We start from the raw sequence: 19,978 nt of genomic DNA on the forward strand, positions 1-19,978 counted from the left end.
TATTATTATTATTATTATTATTATTATTATTATTTATTTCCCCCTATTTTTGCAATATATTTTCTTCGGTCTCTAGTGCTGCAGTGTCTAAGCAGCTGCTATTCATCTGGTGAAAAACTGCAACTCCTAGCATAGTTGTAATGCTGAGTGCTGTATTTTTGCAACAGCTGTAGAGCTACAGCTTTGACACTTCGATAGGAGAGCATTAGTCTAGCTTTTTTTTTTAATTTATGCACTTATTTTGAAACCTCTCTGAGACAATTTTTAATAATTGCAATGAAAAATGGTCTCCTAGAGGCTTTGCTTTCTCAAAGAAAAGACCAGTGCAGGAGGTAGGCTGTATGAAAAAGTAAGGCTGGTTTCACACTTGCGTTTTTTTGCGCTGCATTTTAGCGCTAAAAAACGCATGCGCTTTTTTTCCCTATATTTTGCATGGGATGCGCTTATGTGCACATACACATGCGTTTGTATGCGCTTTTACGCGCATGCGTTTTTTTGTGGTGTGCGCTCGGGCGCACAAAATGCATCCTGTTGCATTTTTTGGGTGTCCGACTTGCCTCAAAAAAACGCATGCGCGCACAATGCGTTTTTTTTACAGCAAGACACCCATTATAAGTCTGAGTGCGCATTGGCATGCTCATGTATGCGTTTTTTTGCGCATGTGTTTTTTTGTAGACCATTGGTTAGACAATGGAAATTAGGGGTTTGGGTTAGAGTTAGGGTTAGTTAAGGGGGGTTAGGGTTTGGGTTAGGGTTAGTATGGTTTGGTTAGGGTATGGCTTGGTTAGGGTATGGTTTGGTTAAGGGTTAGGGTTATTAAAGTCATGGTTTGGGTTAGTGTCAGGGGCCAACTAATGTTGGAAAAAAACGCAAACGCGGTAAAAGCGCATACAAACGCATAAAAACGCTGTGTTTTTTCATGCATGCTCATAAAATTGCTTGAAAAAAACGCAGCATTTGTAAGCGTTTGTATGCGTTTTTTCCATGCGTTTTTTTGCGGAAAAACGCGCTGGAAAACAAAGCAAGTGTGAAAGTAGCCTAAATCCAGTCCATAAAATCAAGTCCAGGTGGTAAGTGGTAAAATATCTTCCCCAACTTCTTTTTGATTTTACTACTTCCTTTATTATTTCCTGTTTATCTCTTTATATTGTGAAAATTTAAAAAAAAGAAAAACCTAAAAACGCTCCATATTTGAAATGGTTTGGTCAATCATTTCACCGGATGGTGTCACTGTTTTTTCTCTCTATTTTTTTTTTTTTTATTTTACCTCCAAAGAACAAACCTCTTAATTTACTAATTTATTGATTATATTTCCCTTTTGTGACTCAGAAATGTAGTAAATATGAAAAGTCTATTAAGTTTTTCGTTTGCATGAATATTAATCTGTTTTTTGTTTTTTTTCCCCAGGTGACGTAAGCGTTGGAATTAAATGTGATGCCCGTGTGATAAGCGACGAAGAAGAAGACATAGATTTTGATATCATCCCTAATGCAAATGACACCTTTACCGTTAAATATATGCCTCCTGGCGCTGGTCGGTACACCATTAAAGTTCTCTTTGCTGGAGAGGTGAGTGGATAATGGTGCTATGGAATATAGAAATGTTCTTCCATAAGTTTATGCCATTTAGAGCTGAAAATATACTTGAGATTCTTCAAAAGCCAAGAATAATATTGTTGGGCGTTTGATCATTTCTTAGAAAGAAATGCAAAAATTTATCTTGGCATTTCCCAAAATTTGAAGACTTGTTTGGAGCTTTATCGTTTACTACAGCAGTTGCCGCAGGGGTGGGCGATTTTTGTAGACTTTACGACATGTCATTTTTGGATTCTGCTCGTTTCTTTTTTTTTTTTTTTCCTTTACACAGCACTAGGATAATAAAAACTGTAATATTAATGAAAAAAAAAACCAAATCTATGTAGTGGAGGCAGCGTCGGACTGGAGCACCTTGGGCCCACCAGAGAAAATCATTCTTGGGGCCCACTATGTAGCTGCATAGAAATAAATACAAGACCACCAATTGTGCAGTATAACATGATAATATCCGGGTATAATATAAGGTAGTACATGTCTTAACTATGTAGCAGGAGTTGGGGTAGCCTCCCTCATAGAATATAAAGCAGCCCCCTCATATAGTATAATGCAGCCTCCTCATAGAATATAATGCAGCCATCTCATAGAATATAATGCTGCCCCCCTCATAGGGTATAATGCTGCCCCCCTCATAGGGTATAATGCTGCCCCCCTCATAGGGTATAATACTGCCCCCCTCATAGGGTATAATACTGCCCCCCTCATAGGGTATAATAATGCACCCCTTCATAGGGTAAAATGCTGCCCTCTCATAGGGTAAAATGCTGCCCTCTCATAGGGTATAATGCACCCCCTCATAGGGTATAATGCTGCCCCCCCATAGGGTATGATGCACCCCCTCATAGGGTATAATGCACTCCCTCATAGGGTATAACGCTGCCCCCTCATAGGGTATAATGCTTCCCCCTTCATAGGGTATAATGCTGCCCTTTCATAGGGTATAATGCACCCCCTCATAAGGTATAATGCACCCCCTCATAGGGTATAACGCTGCCCCCTCATAGGGTATAATGCTTCCCCCATCATAGGGTATAATGCACCCCCTCATAGGGTATAATAATGCACCCCTTCATAGGGTATAATGCTGCCCTCTCATAGGGTAAAATGCTGCCCTCTCATAGGGTATAATGCACCCCCTCATAGGGTATAATGCTGCCCCCCCATAGTGTATAATGCACCCCCTCATAAGGTATAATGCACCCCCTCATAGGGTATAATGCACTCCCTCATAGGGTATAACGCTGCCCCCTCATAGGGTATAATGCTTCCCCCTTCATAGGGTATAATGCTGCCCCCTCATAGGGTATAATGCTGCCCTTTCATAGGGTATAATGCACCCCCTCATAGGGTATAATGCACCCCCTCATAGGGTATAATGCACCCCCTCATAGGGTATAACGCTGCCCCCTCATAGGGTATAATGCTTCCCCCTTCATAGGGTATAACGCTGCCCCCTCATAGGGTATAATGCTGCCCTTTCATAGGGTATAATGCACCCCCTCATAGGGTATAATGCACCCCCTCATAGGGTATAACGCTGCCCCCTCATAGGGTATAACGCTGCCCCCTCATAGGGTATAATGCTTCCCCCCTCATAGGGTATAATGCACCCCCTCATAGGGTATAATGCTGCCTCCTCATAGGGTATAACACTATATAGATAGATAGATATGGGATAAATAGATCTATAGATAGATAGATAGATAGATATAGAGATAGATATATAAATAGCTATAGAAAGATAGATATAGAGATAGATAGATTTAGAGATATAGATAGATATGGGATAAATAGATCTATGGACAAATGGATAGATAGATATAAAGATAATAGATAGAGATAGATATAGATAGCTATAGATAGACTATCTATCTTTCTATCTCTCTCTATACCTATCTATCTCTATATCTATCTATCTAACTCTATATCTATCTCTATATGTAAGATAGAGACAGATAGATATAGAGATAGATATACAGATAGAAATAGATAGATAGATGATAGATATATAGATAGATGGATAGATATAGAGATAGATCGATAGAAAGAGAGAGCGATATATATAATAATAATAAATTTTATTTTTATAGCGCCGACATATTCCGCAGCACTTTACATTTCAGAGGGGATTTGTGCAGACAATAGACATTACAGCATAACAATAATCACATACAGTAGATTATAACAAATACCAAGAGGAGTGAGGGCCCTGCTCGCAAGCTTACAGTCTATGAGGAAAGAGGTAGACACGAAAGGTGGGTGGTAACAGTTGCTCTGATTGTATGGACCAGCCATAATGTTAAGTGTGTAACAGTACAGACACAGAGGGCTAATGGATGCATAAAGCATGTGGGAACATGATGCTGGGAACCTGGTTATGGTAAAACTTTTGGCTCTGCCACACAGGGATAGGTTAGGTTAATGTGTTGAGGCGATAGGCCAGTCTGAATAAATGCGTTTTCAGGACACGCTTAAAATTGTGGGGATTGGGGACTAATTGTATTGACCTGGGAAGTGCATTCCAAAGAATTGGCGCGGCACGTGTAAAGTCTTGGAGACGGGAGTGGGAGGTTCTGACTATTGAGGATACTAACCTCAGGTCATCAGCAGAACGGAGGGCGCGGGTAGGGTGGTATACTGAAACAAGGGAGGAGATGTAGGGTGGTGCTGAGCCATGGAGGGCTTTGTGGGTGAGGGTAATAAGTTTATACTGAATTCTGGAGTGGATGGGTAGCCAGTGTAATGACTGGCACAAGGTAGAGGCATCGGTGTAACGATTGGTGAGGAATATGATCCTGGCTGCAGCATTCAAGACAGATTGGAGAGGGGAGAGTTTGGTAAGAGGGAGACCGATTAGAAGAGAGTTACAATAGTCGAGACGAGAATGAATAAGAGAAACAGTAAGAGTTTTTGCAGAGTCAAAAGTAAGAAAAGGTCGAATTCTAGAAATGTTTTTGAGGTGCAGATGACAAGAGCGAGCCAGTGATCGAATGTGGGGGGCAAAGGAAAGCTCGGAATCAAGTATGACCCCAAGACAGCGGGCATGTTGCTGGGGAGTAATAGTGGAACCACACACAGAAATAGCAATGTCGGGTATAGGTACATTAGTAGCGGGAGGAAACACCAGGAGTTCAGTCTTTGACAGGTTCAGTTTCAGATATAGTGAGGACATGATATTAGACACAGCGTTTAGACAATCGCCAGTGTTTTCTAGAAAGGCTGGCGTGATGTCAGGAGAAGAAGCGTATAATTGGGTGTCATCAGCATAGAGATGGTACTGGAAACCAAATCTACTGATTGTTTGACCAATAGGGGCAGTGTACAAGGAGAAGAGGAGGGGGCCTAGAACCGATCCTTGAGGAACCCCAACAGTAAGGGGAAGGTGAGAGGAGGAGGAATCGGCAAAAGAAACAGTAAAGGAGCGGTCGGAGAGATAGGAGGAGAACCAGGAGAGAACGGTGTCCTTGAGGCCAATGGAATGGAGCATAGTGAGGAGGAGCTGATGATCCACAGTGTCGAATGCTGCAGAGAGATCCAAGAGAATTAGCATGGAGTAATGACCATTTGATTTAGCTGTTAGCAGATCATTAGAGACTTTAGTGAGGGCAGTTTCAGTGGAGTGTAAAGAGCGGAAACCGGATTGGAGAGGGTCGAGAACAGAGTTTTCTGAGAGATAGCGGATAAGACGGGAGTGGACCAGGCATTCCAGGAGTTTAGAGATGAAGGAAAGATTAGAGACAGGTCTATAGTTAGCGGCACAGTTTTGGTCGAGGGATGGTTTTTTAAGTAGTGGATGTATGATGGCATGCTTAAATGAGGAGGGAAAAATACCAGGAGAGAGAGGTTAAATATTTTAGTTAGGTGAGGGGTGACAGCAGGGGAAAGGGACTGGAGGAGATGTGACGGAAATGGGTCACTGGTGCAAGTAGTTGGGCGAGAAGATGCAAGGAGCCTGCTTACTTCTTCTTCTGTGACTGGTTCAAAATCAGAGAGTGAGTTAGATGCAGTGGGGGAGGGAGGACAGTGCATGGTATGAGGGGATTTGGAGATAATTTCCTGTCGGATCTGGTCAATTTTTTCTTTGAAGTAATTGGCCAGATCGTCCGCTCGGAGCTCCGTGGTTGGGGCCTGTACTCTTGGATTGAGTAGAGAATGAAAAGTGTCAAAGAGACGTTTCGGGTTATTGGACAGTGAGGTGATGAGGGTGTTGAAATAGGTTTGTTTGGAGAGGTGAAGGGCAGTGTTGTATGTTCTAAGCATAAACTTAAAATGGATGAAATCTTCGTGTAGATTGGATTTTCTCCACAGACGTTCGGCGCACCTGGAGCACCGCTGCAGGAAACGTGTTTGCACCGTGTGCCAGGGTTGTCGCTGTCTGTGTTGTGGTGTTCTATTTATAGGGGGTGCAAATTCATCCAGGGCACTTTGAAGTGTTTCATTGTAATGCTTCAATGCAGAATCAGGACATGAGAGGGAGGAGATAGGGGCCAATGAAGACTGCAAGTTCTTCAGAAGTTTCTGGGTGTTAATGGCCTGTATGTTTCTATAAGTCTGGACAGTGGGGGTGACCTGAGCAGCATGGCAGTTCTTTATAGAGAATGAAAGAAGATTGTGGTCAGAGAGCGGGAGATGGGAGTTTGCAAAATCATCCACTGCACAAAGCCGAGAGAAGACCAAGTCGAGGGAGTTTCCGTCTTCATGTGTTGGAGAATTAGTAAGCTGCGAAAGGCCAAATGAGGAGGTTAGAGATAAAAGGTGAGTAGCAGATGGGGAGAGGGGAAGAGCAATGGGGATGTTGAAATCTCCCATGATGAGGGTAGGGATGTCACAGGAGAGAAAATGTGGAAGCCAAGTGGCAAAATGATCCAGGAACTGATGGGAGGGGCCGGGAGGACGATACACCACCGCCACTTGCATGGAGAAGGGGGTGTAGAGTCTGACGGCATGGACCTCAAAAGAAGGGAAGACAAGTGAGGGTACTTGAGGGATAACCTGAAAGGTACATTTTGGTGATAGGAGCAGACCAACGCCTCCTCTATAGAGATAGATATAGAAATAGATGATAGAGAGAGAGATAGATATAGAAATAGATATAGAGATAGATATAGAGATAGATATACAGATAGAGAGAGATATAGATTGACAGATAGATATAGAGAAAGATATAGAAATAGATATACAGTAGATAGATATAGAGATAGCTAGATAAATATAGAGATCGATAGATATAGAGATAGCGATAAAGATTGATAGATAGAGAGATAGATATGGAGATAGATAGATATGGAATAAATAGATCTATGGACAGATGGATAGATATAATATATCTATATCTATCTATCTCTATATCTATTCTCTATATCTATCTCTTGATCTAGCTATATATCTATTTATCTCTATATCTATCTATAGAGATATAAAAAAAACAAATCACAATACTCACCTCTCCTCCTCGCTCCCACGCTGATGCCTGCTTCAGACTCAGGAGCTGTCCCGTCTGCCAGACACACAGCGGGTGCACGATGAAGTGACGTCATCGCGCATTGCCTGTGAGTCAGGAGCAGAGGGGACTCATGGGAGAGAGACGCTCTCTCTTCCATTGCAATTGAGGGCGGCGCCGGCTGCCCAGGCTGGGGGGCAGGGCCCCGGGGAGTGCAGCCCGAGAGTGAAATGATATTCATTGCTTGCCACGCCCATGTGGGCGTGGGAAGCAGTGAATATTCATTTCTCTTTAGTAGCGGGGACAGGGGCTCCTGCCTCCTGACACCCGCTGCTGCTCCACTGGCACAGGGCCCCCACAGCAGCTGTGTGGTGTGCCGCTATTAGCGGCAGACCACTGGCTGGGGGCCCCTGGAGCAGTGGGAGCCCTAGGCAACTGATGGCCCTGTATGCCAGCAGGTGCCAGGGCCCACCAGATGCCAGGGCCCACCGGAGAATTCTCCGGTGGGCCAGTCCGACGCTGAGTGGAGGTAACATTTCTAGTTCCATTGGCAGCCTGGCTCCTGGTATTTGTTCTGTCCTGAATTAAAGGAAATTTTTATGGGTCGAAAAAAGTTTAAAAAAACAAAAACTTATTTTTATACAGAAACTGAATAGAATTGTCCATCAGTCATTTTTGGTCCTGAATCCCAGGCCCATTCGAGGGAATGAGTATGGGATGTAATAAACGACATGGTCCAACAAATAGAGTTGAACTTCTGTTTTGGAAAGATGGTTTTATTTTTTATTTTTTTTAAATCTAATATAACTTTCAAGATTATCTATGTTAAACTAAAGGTATGAGCAGAATGGTGCTGTCATACTGATATTTAATACATTTTAGTGTAAAAATCTGCAGCCTGGTTTTTGTTAAATCATTATGATAAATTTCGGTTTCATGCGTGCTTCGGGGCAGGACTGTGGGTAGGGTCTTTGGCTCAGAGGGCTCAGCTACTGCCCCTCCATTTCATTCATTTAAATTTTGGGCTGGCGCCATCTTTGCTGTGGGTGGTGCTCTCGCTGGTGGCAGCCTTCATGAAAATTGCACGCCACTGCCATTGCACCCACCTATTGTATTATACCCATTGGTATTTGTAGTGCGCCTTATTTCCATTTATAGTTGTCATGAAAATTGCACTGGCGCATGCGCAGATTGACTTTCGGCGGTCTTCGGGAGAGTTGCACTGGAGGTGGCACATGCGCAAAATGAGATCTCGGCCTGAACCCTCTACTATTTCTTAAGCCTGAAGTCAACTCCTTACCTCTTAAATTATCTTGTGTCTAAAAGCCAATTGATCTCCTGGGTAATATATTTCTACTATTTACATTTTCCATACAGGAGATTATTTGCCTTTTTTCCCCCTGAAAACAAACGTAGTTAGGAAAAGCGGAATATAGTGTCTAGGACAACTAATGGACTTGTACATTCATGATTTTTTAATATTATTAATTTATTTTATTTTTTTTTTAAAATATAATGATCTTCATTGCTTTTTGTCAGTGGCATTAGTAATGAGATTTTTAATGCTTTTTTTTTTCTTCTTAATAGGAAATCCCTTCTAGTCCATTCAGAATTAAGGTTGACCCTTCACATGATGCCAGCAAAGTGAAGGCTGAAGGGCCTGGGCTTAATAAATCTGGTATGTATATAGGATTTAGTCGGTCAGTTTTTGATCTCTGCTGATCTGATCTGATAAGAATAGATTAGAAAAAAAGGGTATTCCTTCCAGAACCAGTCCCACCTTTGTCTTTTTACAGTGTCTGGAAGTGCAGCTCAGCTCCAATCACCTATGTAGCTCATGAGTTAACATTGGATTATGTCCAACAATATAGATCTCTCGTGTTAAACTATCTATATCTTTTATTTTTTTTAAGGGGTTGAAAATGGAAAGCCCACACACTTCACAGTCTTTACCAAAGGTGCAGGAAAAGCCCCCGTTGAGGTCAAGTTCAATGGACCCACTGCCGAGGATGCCGTGAAAGATTTTGAAATTATCGATAACTACGATTACTCCCACACCGTCCGATACACTCCAGTCCAACAGGTATTTACAATGAGCAATGTACCGTGAATGTATAGTGTCTAACAGAGCTATCTTTCCAAAAATGATTCCTACTGTTTTCTAATTTGTCTGTTTTTTGGGGACAATCGGGCATAAAATCCTGGCACGAGCGCAGAAGAGGCTACACCGGGTTGCATCTTGCTGGACATGTAGAACACTTCTGTAGGCCATCTCGTGGATTTCTTACTTCAGACCAATATTTTGTGGCACAATTTGCATCATCTTGGAGAATCTTTGGCACCTTTTTAAGGCCGGTTTCACATTGGCGTTTTTTTGCGCAACGCATCGTGCGCAATAGAAACGCATGCAAAAAACGCATCATGCGTTTTTTATGCGCATTCGTTCTCTAGGGATTAAAACCAGTGTCTACACATTTTTACGCCAGAAACGCATGCTCACGAAAATGCAGACAAACACATGTCCATTCGCACGCCTGTGTTCCCATAGACTGTAATGCGTTATTTTGTCTCATTCTGTGTGCAAGCGTGCGCATGCGTTTTTTTTTTACCCCTTTCGGCGGACCCAAAAATGCAACAGGTTGCGTCTGGAGCGTAAAGGCGCACATGACGAAAAAACGCATGTGCACAAAAATGCAAATGAACACGTGCAAATGCAAGACCATGCGCCCCCCATGTTAAACATAGGTCCGCATGCGCATGGACGCGCACAATGCGCTGCGCAACAAAACGCCAATGTGAAACCGGCCTAAGCAAGGTCTTTTTTTCTAGCCACATCAAAAATGCATAACTAATCTGGTATAAGACATGTACATCAGTTTGGTGCAACTCGATTAGGAGTTCTGGTGCATTTAGTTTCAATATTACCCTAAAAAGTAGTAATTTACATTCTATCTTTTCTTTTGTATTAATTTATTGATCATTACTTTTCGTGATGTATAATGAAGCATTTTATCAATTAAAAGTAGACTATAAATCACTGACCTCACCACAATATGTTGCTTGTGCTTAAATTGGGTGAATTCTTCACCTGTACCCACAATTGTAAACTTGCCTTTTTTATTTTTCTTTAGATCCAAAGTCACAGTGTAGCCCAACTACATTTTGATCCATTTAGATGGGTCAATTTTGGCCCCTTGGGCCCTTAATGAGTGCCGATGGGCTATGAACATCTCGATTGGCACCTGTTAACACAAGCCGATGCGAACATGCAGCATAATGTTTACAGCACATCCTCTGTTTACCGGGGGTGATGTGCTGCCGATAACGATGATTCATTCATAAACTGTGATAGCCGGCACATTTACATGGGTTGATATTTGGGAACAACTGCTCTTAGTTCGCAGATTACTGTATATCTGCTCATCTACGTGGACCATGAGGCACTGGCAGCGTTTTTTACTCAAACCAACCCAATTATTTGTATGCTTTATAGTTCTTGTTAAGACAACTTTTTTGTTACTACTGGTAGTCAACACAGTGGTTTGTTGATTATCCTGATTTTCTAACCCTTGGCAATTAGCAATTAGATCTTTTCATGTTCGGACTCTGGACATGTATTTCATGGTTGCTCAAGGGTAAATTGTAGTATCACATACTCTATAGACTCAAGACCAAATCCCTATAAAGTCTATATGCCCCAATAGGACTGAAGTTTAGGCAAGAAAAATAACTACTCAGTTACGGCTCACTCTCACTTCCGTTTTTTTGTGTACTGGTGCTATCCGTGATTTTCATTGATGGCGCTCGTACCTATAAGACCTCATTCAGACGTTCAGCTTTTCCACTTATGGCAAAACTGGGCCCTTTTTTGGGGGGATAATAGTTTGATAAGGATGTGGTGTGTGAGTGTCATCAGTTTCTCTCTTACAAAAGAAATCGGTTTCTCCACCTTCATTCTGTCAGTCTGCGAAAATCGTTCTGCACTCAGATGTCCGATTTTTTATTATTTTTTTTTTTTCTTCACCACAGACCCATAGACTTGTATTTCCAGTTAGGAGTACTATTTGTGAAAAACCATGGATAGCGCTCATATGTAAAAATTGGACATCTAAATGAGGCCTAATAGTGAATGGGGCCATATATCTGTGATTTTTCATGGACCGAGTGACCCCAGACATATCCGATATTAATCCGAGTGTCTGATCAAAATTAACAATGCAAGTCGGAGAAAAAAGTCTGACAGTTCTCTGATGCCAGCCAAGTGCTGTGCGGTTTTCACTGATTTCCAGATAGGAAAAGAGAATTTATTTAGTTTTTTTTCTCAAAAACTGAACCAACTCCATTGAAACTGATAAAAAAAAAAAAATATATATATATATATATATATATATATATATATATATATATATATATTAAAAGAATAGATCATAAAGGCACAATGTGTTTAATTTGTGTAACCATTTGGATATCTTCATGTGAGCTTGTAGTATTTATTTGCATTATTTTAATTTTGTTTTAAATATTTGTCTTGTATTTAAGTTTTCGTCTGTTTTTTTTTTCCCGTAGGTTAATAATTTTTTAGAAACGTTTCTATACCTTTTATTTATGGCTGTGTCTTCAAGCCTGTACATTCTAGGGAATACTTGCGCAGTAAGACTTGTAGTGTGATTTGTCTTAACAAGAAACTGATGTGACGGTGCATCATACTAGAGTCACTGACCGCGCTGTAAGATGAACTTGTGTGTGTCGCGCCCCATCAGTCATCTCTGTAAATCACATCAAAGGGACTCTCTCCTCTTAATATATAATTAGACTAAAGGAATCCAAAGACAAATACATCAATATTCTTTCTATTTTAAATCTTATTGTTGTCATTTATTCCACAGTCAGTTCTTTAAAATCTTACATCATCTTAGTCTAATGTGATTACGACTCTCGAGCTTCTTGATCACTGACCCTAGTGAAGGTTCTTCCGGTTTTTGAAGGCTTGTAACTTTTACTTTTCTGTGTTAAGTTCAGTAGAACTCCGTTGGTCAGAAATGGGACAACTTAAGGCTTGGTATGGGTGGCTTGATTTTCAGACTTGCAATTTTGAATTTTGGATACAGTTTACATGGCTAAACTTTGAATGTATGGAATGATAGATGGTATTTACCGCATGAAGTCCTCAGATGTCAACCTAGTAGACTACAAATCAAAAGTGTTCAGGTTCTCCAAGTCCATAATATAATGGATTGAGCTCCTGTATATTTCAAGCTAAATTTCTCAATACAAAGTGGCACACTTTAGTAACTAGCTATCTTATAACTGTTTGCTTACTGTATCATATAATAGCTGTACAATCCTTTTATGAAGTTTAAACTCAAGCTCCATCCACCCAGCCTGATTGACAGCTCCTTAGTGTCTCTCCTTTTTGGCTTCTACTCAATCTCTGTCCACCTACCTTGATTGAACGTTCCTCAGTGTTCCTCCTCCCTGCTGCAGCTGAGACCTCTCCCTACTCAGTGCAAGCTGCAGCTGACGAGTTGGATGGGTGGAGACTGAATACATTGAGACTCACTTTGTCTGGACTCCTAAAAAGCTCAGTTGAAAATCAGCAATATGAAAGAATTCTAGCATGAATTGTTAAAGTACATTCGCTTCATGAGGTCTAAGAGATCTATAAAGTGCATAGTTTGTACTTGGAAATCTTTAATAAAGGATATCATTTGGATTGGGAAACTTTGATTCAGATCTGGTTTAACTCTTATCCTCCCTAAAAAAAACCCCAAAAAAACAAACTTTAGCAACCTCATTACTGATAACTCAGCACTTGTGCAAATTTTGTGGTTCTTCTTAATAACCCGTGGCGTGGAGGCAATATATTCTCACAGTTCAGTGTTTCTCTTAATTATAACTCAATTACCAGAGGTGTCTGTTTTTTGTTTGTTTTTTTTTTTCATTTTTTCCATTTTTTTTTTCTTTTATACAGAACACATTTAGCTGGAGAGTGATGACTGGAAAATGTATCTGGCAAGTTACAATTGAGTTGTTTGAGCTGTGTATATAGTCCAGCTCCTTGGCAGCCATGAGGACATTCATAGAACATGTAGCACGTGCGCCAAAGCGAACAAAACAAGCTCGCTGTGTTGTGCCTGTGCCAACAATTTGTAAGAGGACTCTAAGAAATCCAGTTTGTGGGCTGCTGTTGTATACGAGTCTGGATGATGTGATTCTGAAAATAAACGTTATGGCTTTTCTTAAAATGTTTGTTCAGACCAGAAACGAGATTGCCTTCTTCAGATTCAACTAGAAACACTCGTGGCAGGAAGAGATCTTATACATTTTTAGTCATGCTGTTAAAAGTAGCTGAAAAGTACAGAGTTTAAGAAAATTATTGCAATTATACATGTATTTTCCTTGTGTGTATTGGAACAACACAAAAAATAGAGGAAAAAAAGCAAATTGGACATCATTTAACACAACTCTAGAATATGCCGGACAAAATAGTTGGCACCCTCAACTTAATATTTGGTTGCACACCCTTTGGAATAAATAACTGCAATCAATCGCTTCCTATAACCATCAACAAGCTTCTTACACCTCACAACTGGGATTTTGAACCATTCTTCTTATTGCAAACTGCTCCAGGTCTCTAATATGTGAAGGCGCCTTCTCCTAACAGCAATTTTAAGATCTCACCGCAAGTGTTCAGTGCAATTTATATCCGGACTCATTGCTGGCATCTTCACAACTATCCAGCGCTTTATTTCCATCCATTTCTGGGTGCTTCTTGAAGCATGTTTGGGGTCATGGACGACCCATGACCTAGGACACAATCCCTGACTACTGACACTGGGCACTACTTTGGGACCCAAAATCCTTTGAAAATCTTCAGATTTCATGATGCCTTGCACACAGTCAAGGCACCCAGATCCAGATGCCGTGAAACAACCTCAATCCACCATATTTGACTGTAGGTACTGTTTTGTGTTCTATGTAAGCATCATTCCATTTTCGGTAAACAGTAGAATGATGTGCATTACCAAAAAGCTCTATCTTGGTCTCATCTGTGCACAAGAAGCTTTCTCAGAAAGATTTTGATTACTCGCATGTTTTGTAAACTGCAGTCTAGCATTTTTATGTCTCTGTCTGCAGTGGAGTCATCCTGGGTTTCCTGCCATAGCGTTTCCTTTCATTGAAATCTGGGCAGATAGTTCACGCTGACACTGATGCACCCTGAGCCTGCACGACAGCTTGAATTTCTTTGGAACTTGATTGGGGCTGCTTATCCACCATCCAGACTATTCTGCATTGCAACCTTTCATCAATTTTTCTCTGCCATCCACGTCCAGGAAGATTAGCTACAGTGCCAGGGGTTGTAAACTTCTTGATTATGTTGCGCACCGTGGACAAAGGAACATCAAGAGCTCTGGAAGATAGACTTGTAACCTTGAGATTGTTGATATTCTTCAACAATATTGGTTCTCAAGTCCTCAGACAGTTCTCTTCTCCTCTTTCTGTTCTCTATGCTTAGTGTGGCACACACAGCCACACAATGCAAAGATTGCGTCAACTTCTCTCCTTTTTATCTGGTTTCAGGTGTGATTATCATATTGCCCACACCTGTTACTTGCCACTGAGTTTTAACAAGCATCACATGCTTGAAACAAAGTTGTTTACCCACATTTTAGAAAAGTGCCGACAATTTGGTCCAGCCCATTTTGGGGGTTTTGTGTGAAATTCTGTCCAACTTGACCTTTTTTCTCAGTTAAAAAAAATAAATACATAAACTGGTGTAGAACAAATCATGTGTAATTGCAATAATTTTCTGGTAAAAATACTTCAGTTTCTGGAACAATTTCAAGGCTGCCAACACTTTGGGCCTTGACTGTATACATTATCTATCTCTCTTTTCCTGAAGGACCACATGAGAGATCGTGACGTGACTATTGTGGAGGGCCTAGCCAATAGGTTGAAGTTAATTCTGTGCTCAATATTATCAACATTTTACAATTGATGTTAATATACATTAATAATTATATATCACCTAATATTAATTAGAATTCAGTATACTAACACCCTTCTATGTACCGTATATGCTCACAATCAGCCCCCACATAGCCTCCTATATACAGTATAAGCCCCCCCACAGCCACTACACAATGTATGGAATTTTGTAGTTCTGAATAGATAATCAATATTAAAGTCTTGAAAAACCCTTTGAAACACGTTGTAAGAAGTATGAAAATGTTACTGTAGGAAGATTAATAACTCCAGACTGAGACGCTTTGGACTCTGTTTTGGCCTCCGTTCCGGTGGCATCCCTCTTTTTTAGGCAGACACAAAAGGATCCTAGTCCGTGTTTTGGTGTCTGTCTAAAAGGACACTGCTGGAACAACGTTAAAAATACTCTGTCTTCCTCATTTTAGTGTGCTGTTCTGTCTGAATACCTTTTTTTAGGTGGAGGGAGTTAGACAGAAACCCCAATGCAGTGCCCAACGAAGAGCATAGGACAACTATGAACCTAGCCTTTGGCGAAAGAATCACAGGTCTCCTACTTTCGCCTGCTTTATGTCACAACTTTGTGAATACTTTTAATATATTTTTTGCTACAAAATTAAGATTTTAAGATTAAATCACAAATAACTAAAATGCTATAATATTAACAACTTTTGTTTGCTAGGGCAAGATGAAGGTAGATGTAAATTATGGAGGGGATCCCATTCCTAAAAGCCCTTTCTCGGTGGGGGTTGCTGCTCCTTTGGACCTAAGCAAAATAAAGATCAATGGACTTGATAGTAGTAAGAAAATCTTAGAATAATTATTTATATACCCTTGGCTCCAGTATAAAATTATTTGCAGATGTTGAGTTAACATCCCATTAAAGGGGCTATGCCTTTCTTCTTGCAGGAGTTGAAGTTGGTAAGGACCAGGAGTTCACTGTGGACACAAAGGGTGCTGGTGGCCAAGGTAAAGTAGATGTGAAAATTAGTAGTCCCAGCAAAAAATCTGTTCCTTGTTTGGTGGAGCCTGTTACCGGCAAAGAATGCAGCTCCGTAAAGTATATCCCCAAGGAGGAAGGTGTGTACAACGTGGAGGTGAACTATGATGGAAACCCAGTGCCTGGAAGTCCTTACAATGTGGAAGCCACCTTACCTCCCGATCCCACAAAGGTAATCTGGAGTCTTTACTAACTTTTTGATTACCATATATTGATGTTGTAGATATGCCACTTTGGAAGAAAAAGTTTATAAATTACTTTTTATCCCTAGGTGAAAGCTTATGGACCAGGCTTGAAAGGAGGCCTTGTTGGGAAGCCGGCTGAGTTTACAATTGATACTAAAGGAGCGGGCACTGGAGGTTTGGGCTTAACCGTTGAAGGACCTTGTGAAGCCAAAATTGAATGTTCTGATAACGGTGACGGCACCTGCTCCGTTTCCTATCTGCCAACTACAGCAGGAGAGTATTTTGTGAACATTCTCTTCGAAGAGACTCATATTCCAGGGTCTCCGTTCCAAGCTGACGTTGAAATGCCCTTTGATCCAACTAAAGTCATCACCACTGGTCCTGGCTTGGAACATGGTAAAGTAGGGGAGGCTGGCTTGATTCACGTTGACTGTTCACAAGCAGGCCCTGGAGTACTCACGATGGAAGCTGTGTCTGATTCTGGCTCTAAAGCGGAGGTCTACATCCAGGATAACGGTGATGAAACCCATTCTATCACCTATGTTCCAATGTTTGCTGGCATGTACACATTGTCAATGAAGTATGGAGGGGAACAAGTGCCAAAGTTTCCTTCTAGGGTTAAGGTTGATCCTTCAGTGAATACCAGTAAAATCAAAGTGTTTGGACCTGGAGTGGAAGGGGATGGTAAGATAATACAATACAATCTATGTTGAGGGTCAGCATTTTTTCTTTTTTTGCACAAATGTAGAAGATTAAGCATATTTTATTAATTTGTCTGATTGCACAGGTGTATTTAGGGAAGCTACAACCAATTTTACTGTTGATGCCCGACCTCTGACTCGAACCGGTGGAAATCACATCAAAACTAAGATATCAAACCCATCCGGAGCTTCCACAGATTGCCTGGTCAAAGATAATGGTGATGGTACATATGAGGTGGAGTACACTCCTTTTGAAAAAGGTAAAATATGGGATAAGCGCCAACATTTTACTCTTGCATCTATCAGGGCAGTAAAATATGACTGTGATCATCCACAAGCAGCATAATACCGTAGGTGCATTAACTGTAATGGGCACTGCAGTTGAACATACTATACTTTGCTAAGCAAATTCTCGGCCAACAGAACAGATTTTTCTTTACTACTAGTAATTAAAAAATGTGAAAAATGCTTACCATTAACATGTAGTGCATGCCACGTTCACTATGATATAATACAATAGGGGTGCAATGCATATAAAAAAAGAAACAATAACAGGGAAATTACCAGTAACATTTGGGCTTTATTTACACCAATTTCTGCACTTTCAAAATTGTAGTTAATCTTGTTGGCATTATTTGGCCACACACATTCTGCTAAGTTTCACTCTCTTGGTGCTTGTAGAACGGTCTTGATAGATAAATGCCACGCCTTACTTCTGTTTTTTTTATAGTATTTAGTTGACATAACTTATCAATATAGAAGCATGTAAAGATGAGGTAGTGACGTAGCGTGAGGGAAAGCGACAGCAACGATTGCCCTAGAAGCAAAAATTTTAGGGGTACTATTTTTCAAAAAAGACTTTTGAATTTTTTCGGCTCCAAAGAAGTGCCGTTGCTAGCGGCAAACGTGGGGCAGTAAACATGCCCAGATTTCTTGCCAAGTGTCCCGCAATCTCCAGATGAGCTTCACTAACTGTTGATGCAGCTGGAACGTGCGGTAGAGCAGAAACCATAGGCCCCTATGACTCTCCGTCCTGCTGTAGACCAATGACTTATAAGATATCCGCATCCATGTGCAGGCAGCGCAATGACTGCCCTGCGTTGTGCTACCTGTGCCGTCCTGCTCTACGTGTAGGAGAGAAGAGGACTCTATTATTTATATTAAACAATTATAAACTTTATTTTTTCGGGCACAGTCAAGGGGCATTATTTATTTTAGGACACAGTCTGACGACTGTATAACATGGACAACAATAGCATTGCAATTCTTGGACTGGCCGGCGGCTCTGCTGACCCGAGCGTGAGCGCATGTATTTCTATGCAGCTGTCACACGGGTCAGGAGAGCTGCCGGCCAGTCCCTGCACTGCGATGCATTCGTCATTCAAGTTATTCAGCCGTAGGAGTGCGCCCCTTAAGGTGTGACTTGTGACATTATTACTGGGTTAGGGGAAGACTTTCCTTCACAGACAGAAAAGGGCTCCTGAGCAAGAACAATATATGGACTCTCTACAGACCAATAACTCATCATGATGCACAAAACCCCCTGTTTTGGAGGTGGTTGTGGGTCCCTTTATCTCTTGGGCTCCTGTGCGGCTGTACAGGCTGCACACTTGATATGGCGGCCCCTGCTTTCCTTGCCTTGGACTGTGACCACCCACTCTATACCACTGCAATTTGGTGTGGACGGGCTCCATTTTTTTGCACTTGATCCCAGGAGCTCTGGTCATTTTATACTTTTCATATAAAATTGTCTGGTTTTAGATTTTTGGGGGCCATGTGTCTGTCCTATGTCGTTTTATACGCAAGAACATTTTTTTGGTATGCTTGTATTGCAAAATATAAATACATTGGTAATCCAATGAAATTTGCTTTAATCTCACATCTGAGAATCCAAAATCCATCTGATCTGGAACTTCACACGAACAAAAGCTGAGCAGAAATCAATCATGAGAAAAAAAACACGTTAGCGTCAGATTTCGCTTTGTTGTTTTACTTTGGGCAGTCTTTGTATCTTCGCAGTAGCATTTTAGATCCAGTGCATAGATGGATTTGCAGCTAAACAGCCTCTAGCGTCGGCAACGACTAACATCATGAAGAAAAAATGTAATGTATACACACACCGTATCTGATTATTCACCAGCTGCTTTAGGGCATTACAAACCGAAAAAAAGTAGTTTCTGTTTGTTTTTCTGGTGGTGCAGTAACCCCAAACCACAATATGTTTTAATCCCATTTCTCTTTTGTGGTCTCTGAAGTAATAAGTCTATGAAATAGGAAACCAAAACAGGAAAATGATTTGGGAAGTGCAGTCATAGATCTTAGATCTATTTTTTGCCATCTAGTATAAAATTTTCCTTGGCCACCATTTTGCTAATCTTTATAATGTTCTGTTCCTTAGGTGCCCATACAGTGGAGGTGACCTATGATGAAGAACCTGTTCCTAGAAGTCCTTTTAAAGTTGGAGTGACAGAGGGATGTTTCCCTTCACGTGTAAAGGCGAAGGGTCCGGGGCTCCAGGAGGCTCTAACGAACAAACCCAATGCCTTTTCTGTTATAACACGGTAAGAAGGATAAAACCATAGCCTGACCCAAAATTGTCGTGGTGGTGAGCAGTTGGCCATGACTTCATTGGGCAATGCCCAATCAGGGTTGGAGAGGATCAACCAATTAGTACAAAGATTTGTAAGTCAAAGCATGTACCTAACTAATGTGGGTGCAGAGGTTGAAATCACAACGTATGTCCTGGAGCCTAGAAGAGTCCAGAAAGTCCTTATGGCCCATATGAAAAATCCATTACTATTAAAGTCCTTGTGGCCCTGTTGGCGATTTTTGCATATTGGGCCACTGTTAAAGGTCTAGTAAACCCACTAGAAGCTGACATGAGCCCGCTTGGAATCAATCCAGTGGCACTAAAGTCTACTTATGGGGCTTTCAGGTTATGTCCTGCATGTGCAATGATCATATGGGTTTACAATGTGGATATGACCTGTACAGATGTAAAGTGTACCCTCACTAACATATCGTATGATGGGCCCAACTTTCGGACCGGGGTGCCAAGGGCCCACCAGCAACATCAA

At 41.2% G+C, this 19,978-nt stretch overlaps 1 protein-coding gene across 4 annotated transcripts in view; it reads left to right on the forward strand.

Moving 5' to 3' along the window:
• Window positions 1-19,978, forward strand: part of FLNB (filamin B) — a 251,435-nt gene that overhangs the window by 153,778 nt on the left and 77,679 nt on the right. For all 4 annotated transcript variants that reach the window (XM_073563895.1, XM_073563896.1, XM_073563897.1 and 1 more), the window contains exons 16-23: window positions 1,408-1,568; window positions 8,620-8,710; window positions 8,946-9,115; window positions 15,698-15,815; window positions 15,925-16,187; window positions 16,287-16,884; window positions 16,988-17,161; window positions 19,300-19,462. In XM_073563895.1, the coding sequence (XP_073419996.1) occupies window positions 1,408-1,568; window positions 8,620-8,710; window positions 8,946-9,115; window positions 15,698-15,815; window positions 15,925-16,187; window positions 16,287-16,884; window positions 16,988-17,161; window positions 19,300-19,462 (1,738 nt within the window). The remainder of the gene's footprint in view (window positions 1-1,407; window positions 1,569-8,619; window positions 8,711-8,945; window positions 9,116-15,697; window positions 15,816-15,924; window positions 16,188-16,286; window positions 16,885-16,987; window positions 17,162-19,299; window positions 19,463-19,978) is intronic.

This window comes from Dendrobates tinctorius, unplaced genomic scaffold, assembly GCF_039654945.1.
Source record: "Dendrobates tinctorius isolate UK_male_01 unplaced genomic scaffold, ASM3965494v1 ptg000406l, whole genome shotgun sequence".
Lineage (NCBI taxonomy): Eukaryota > Metazoa > Chordata > Amphibia > Anura > Dendrobatidae > Dendrobates > Dendrobates tinctorius.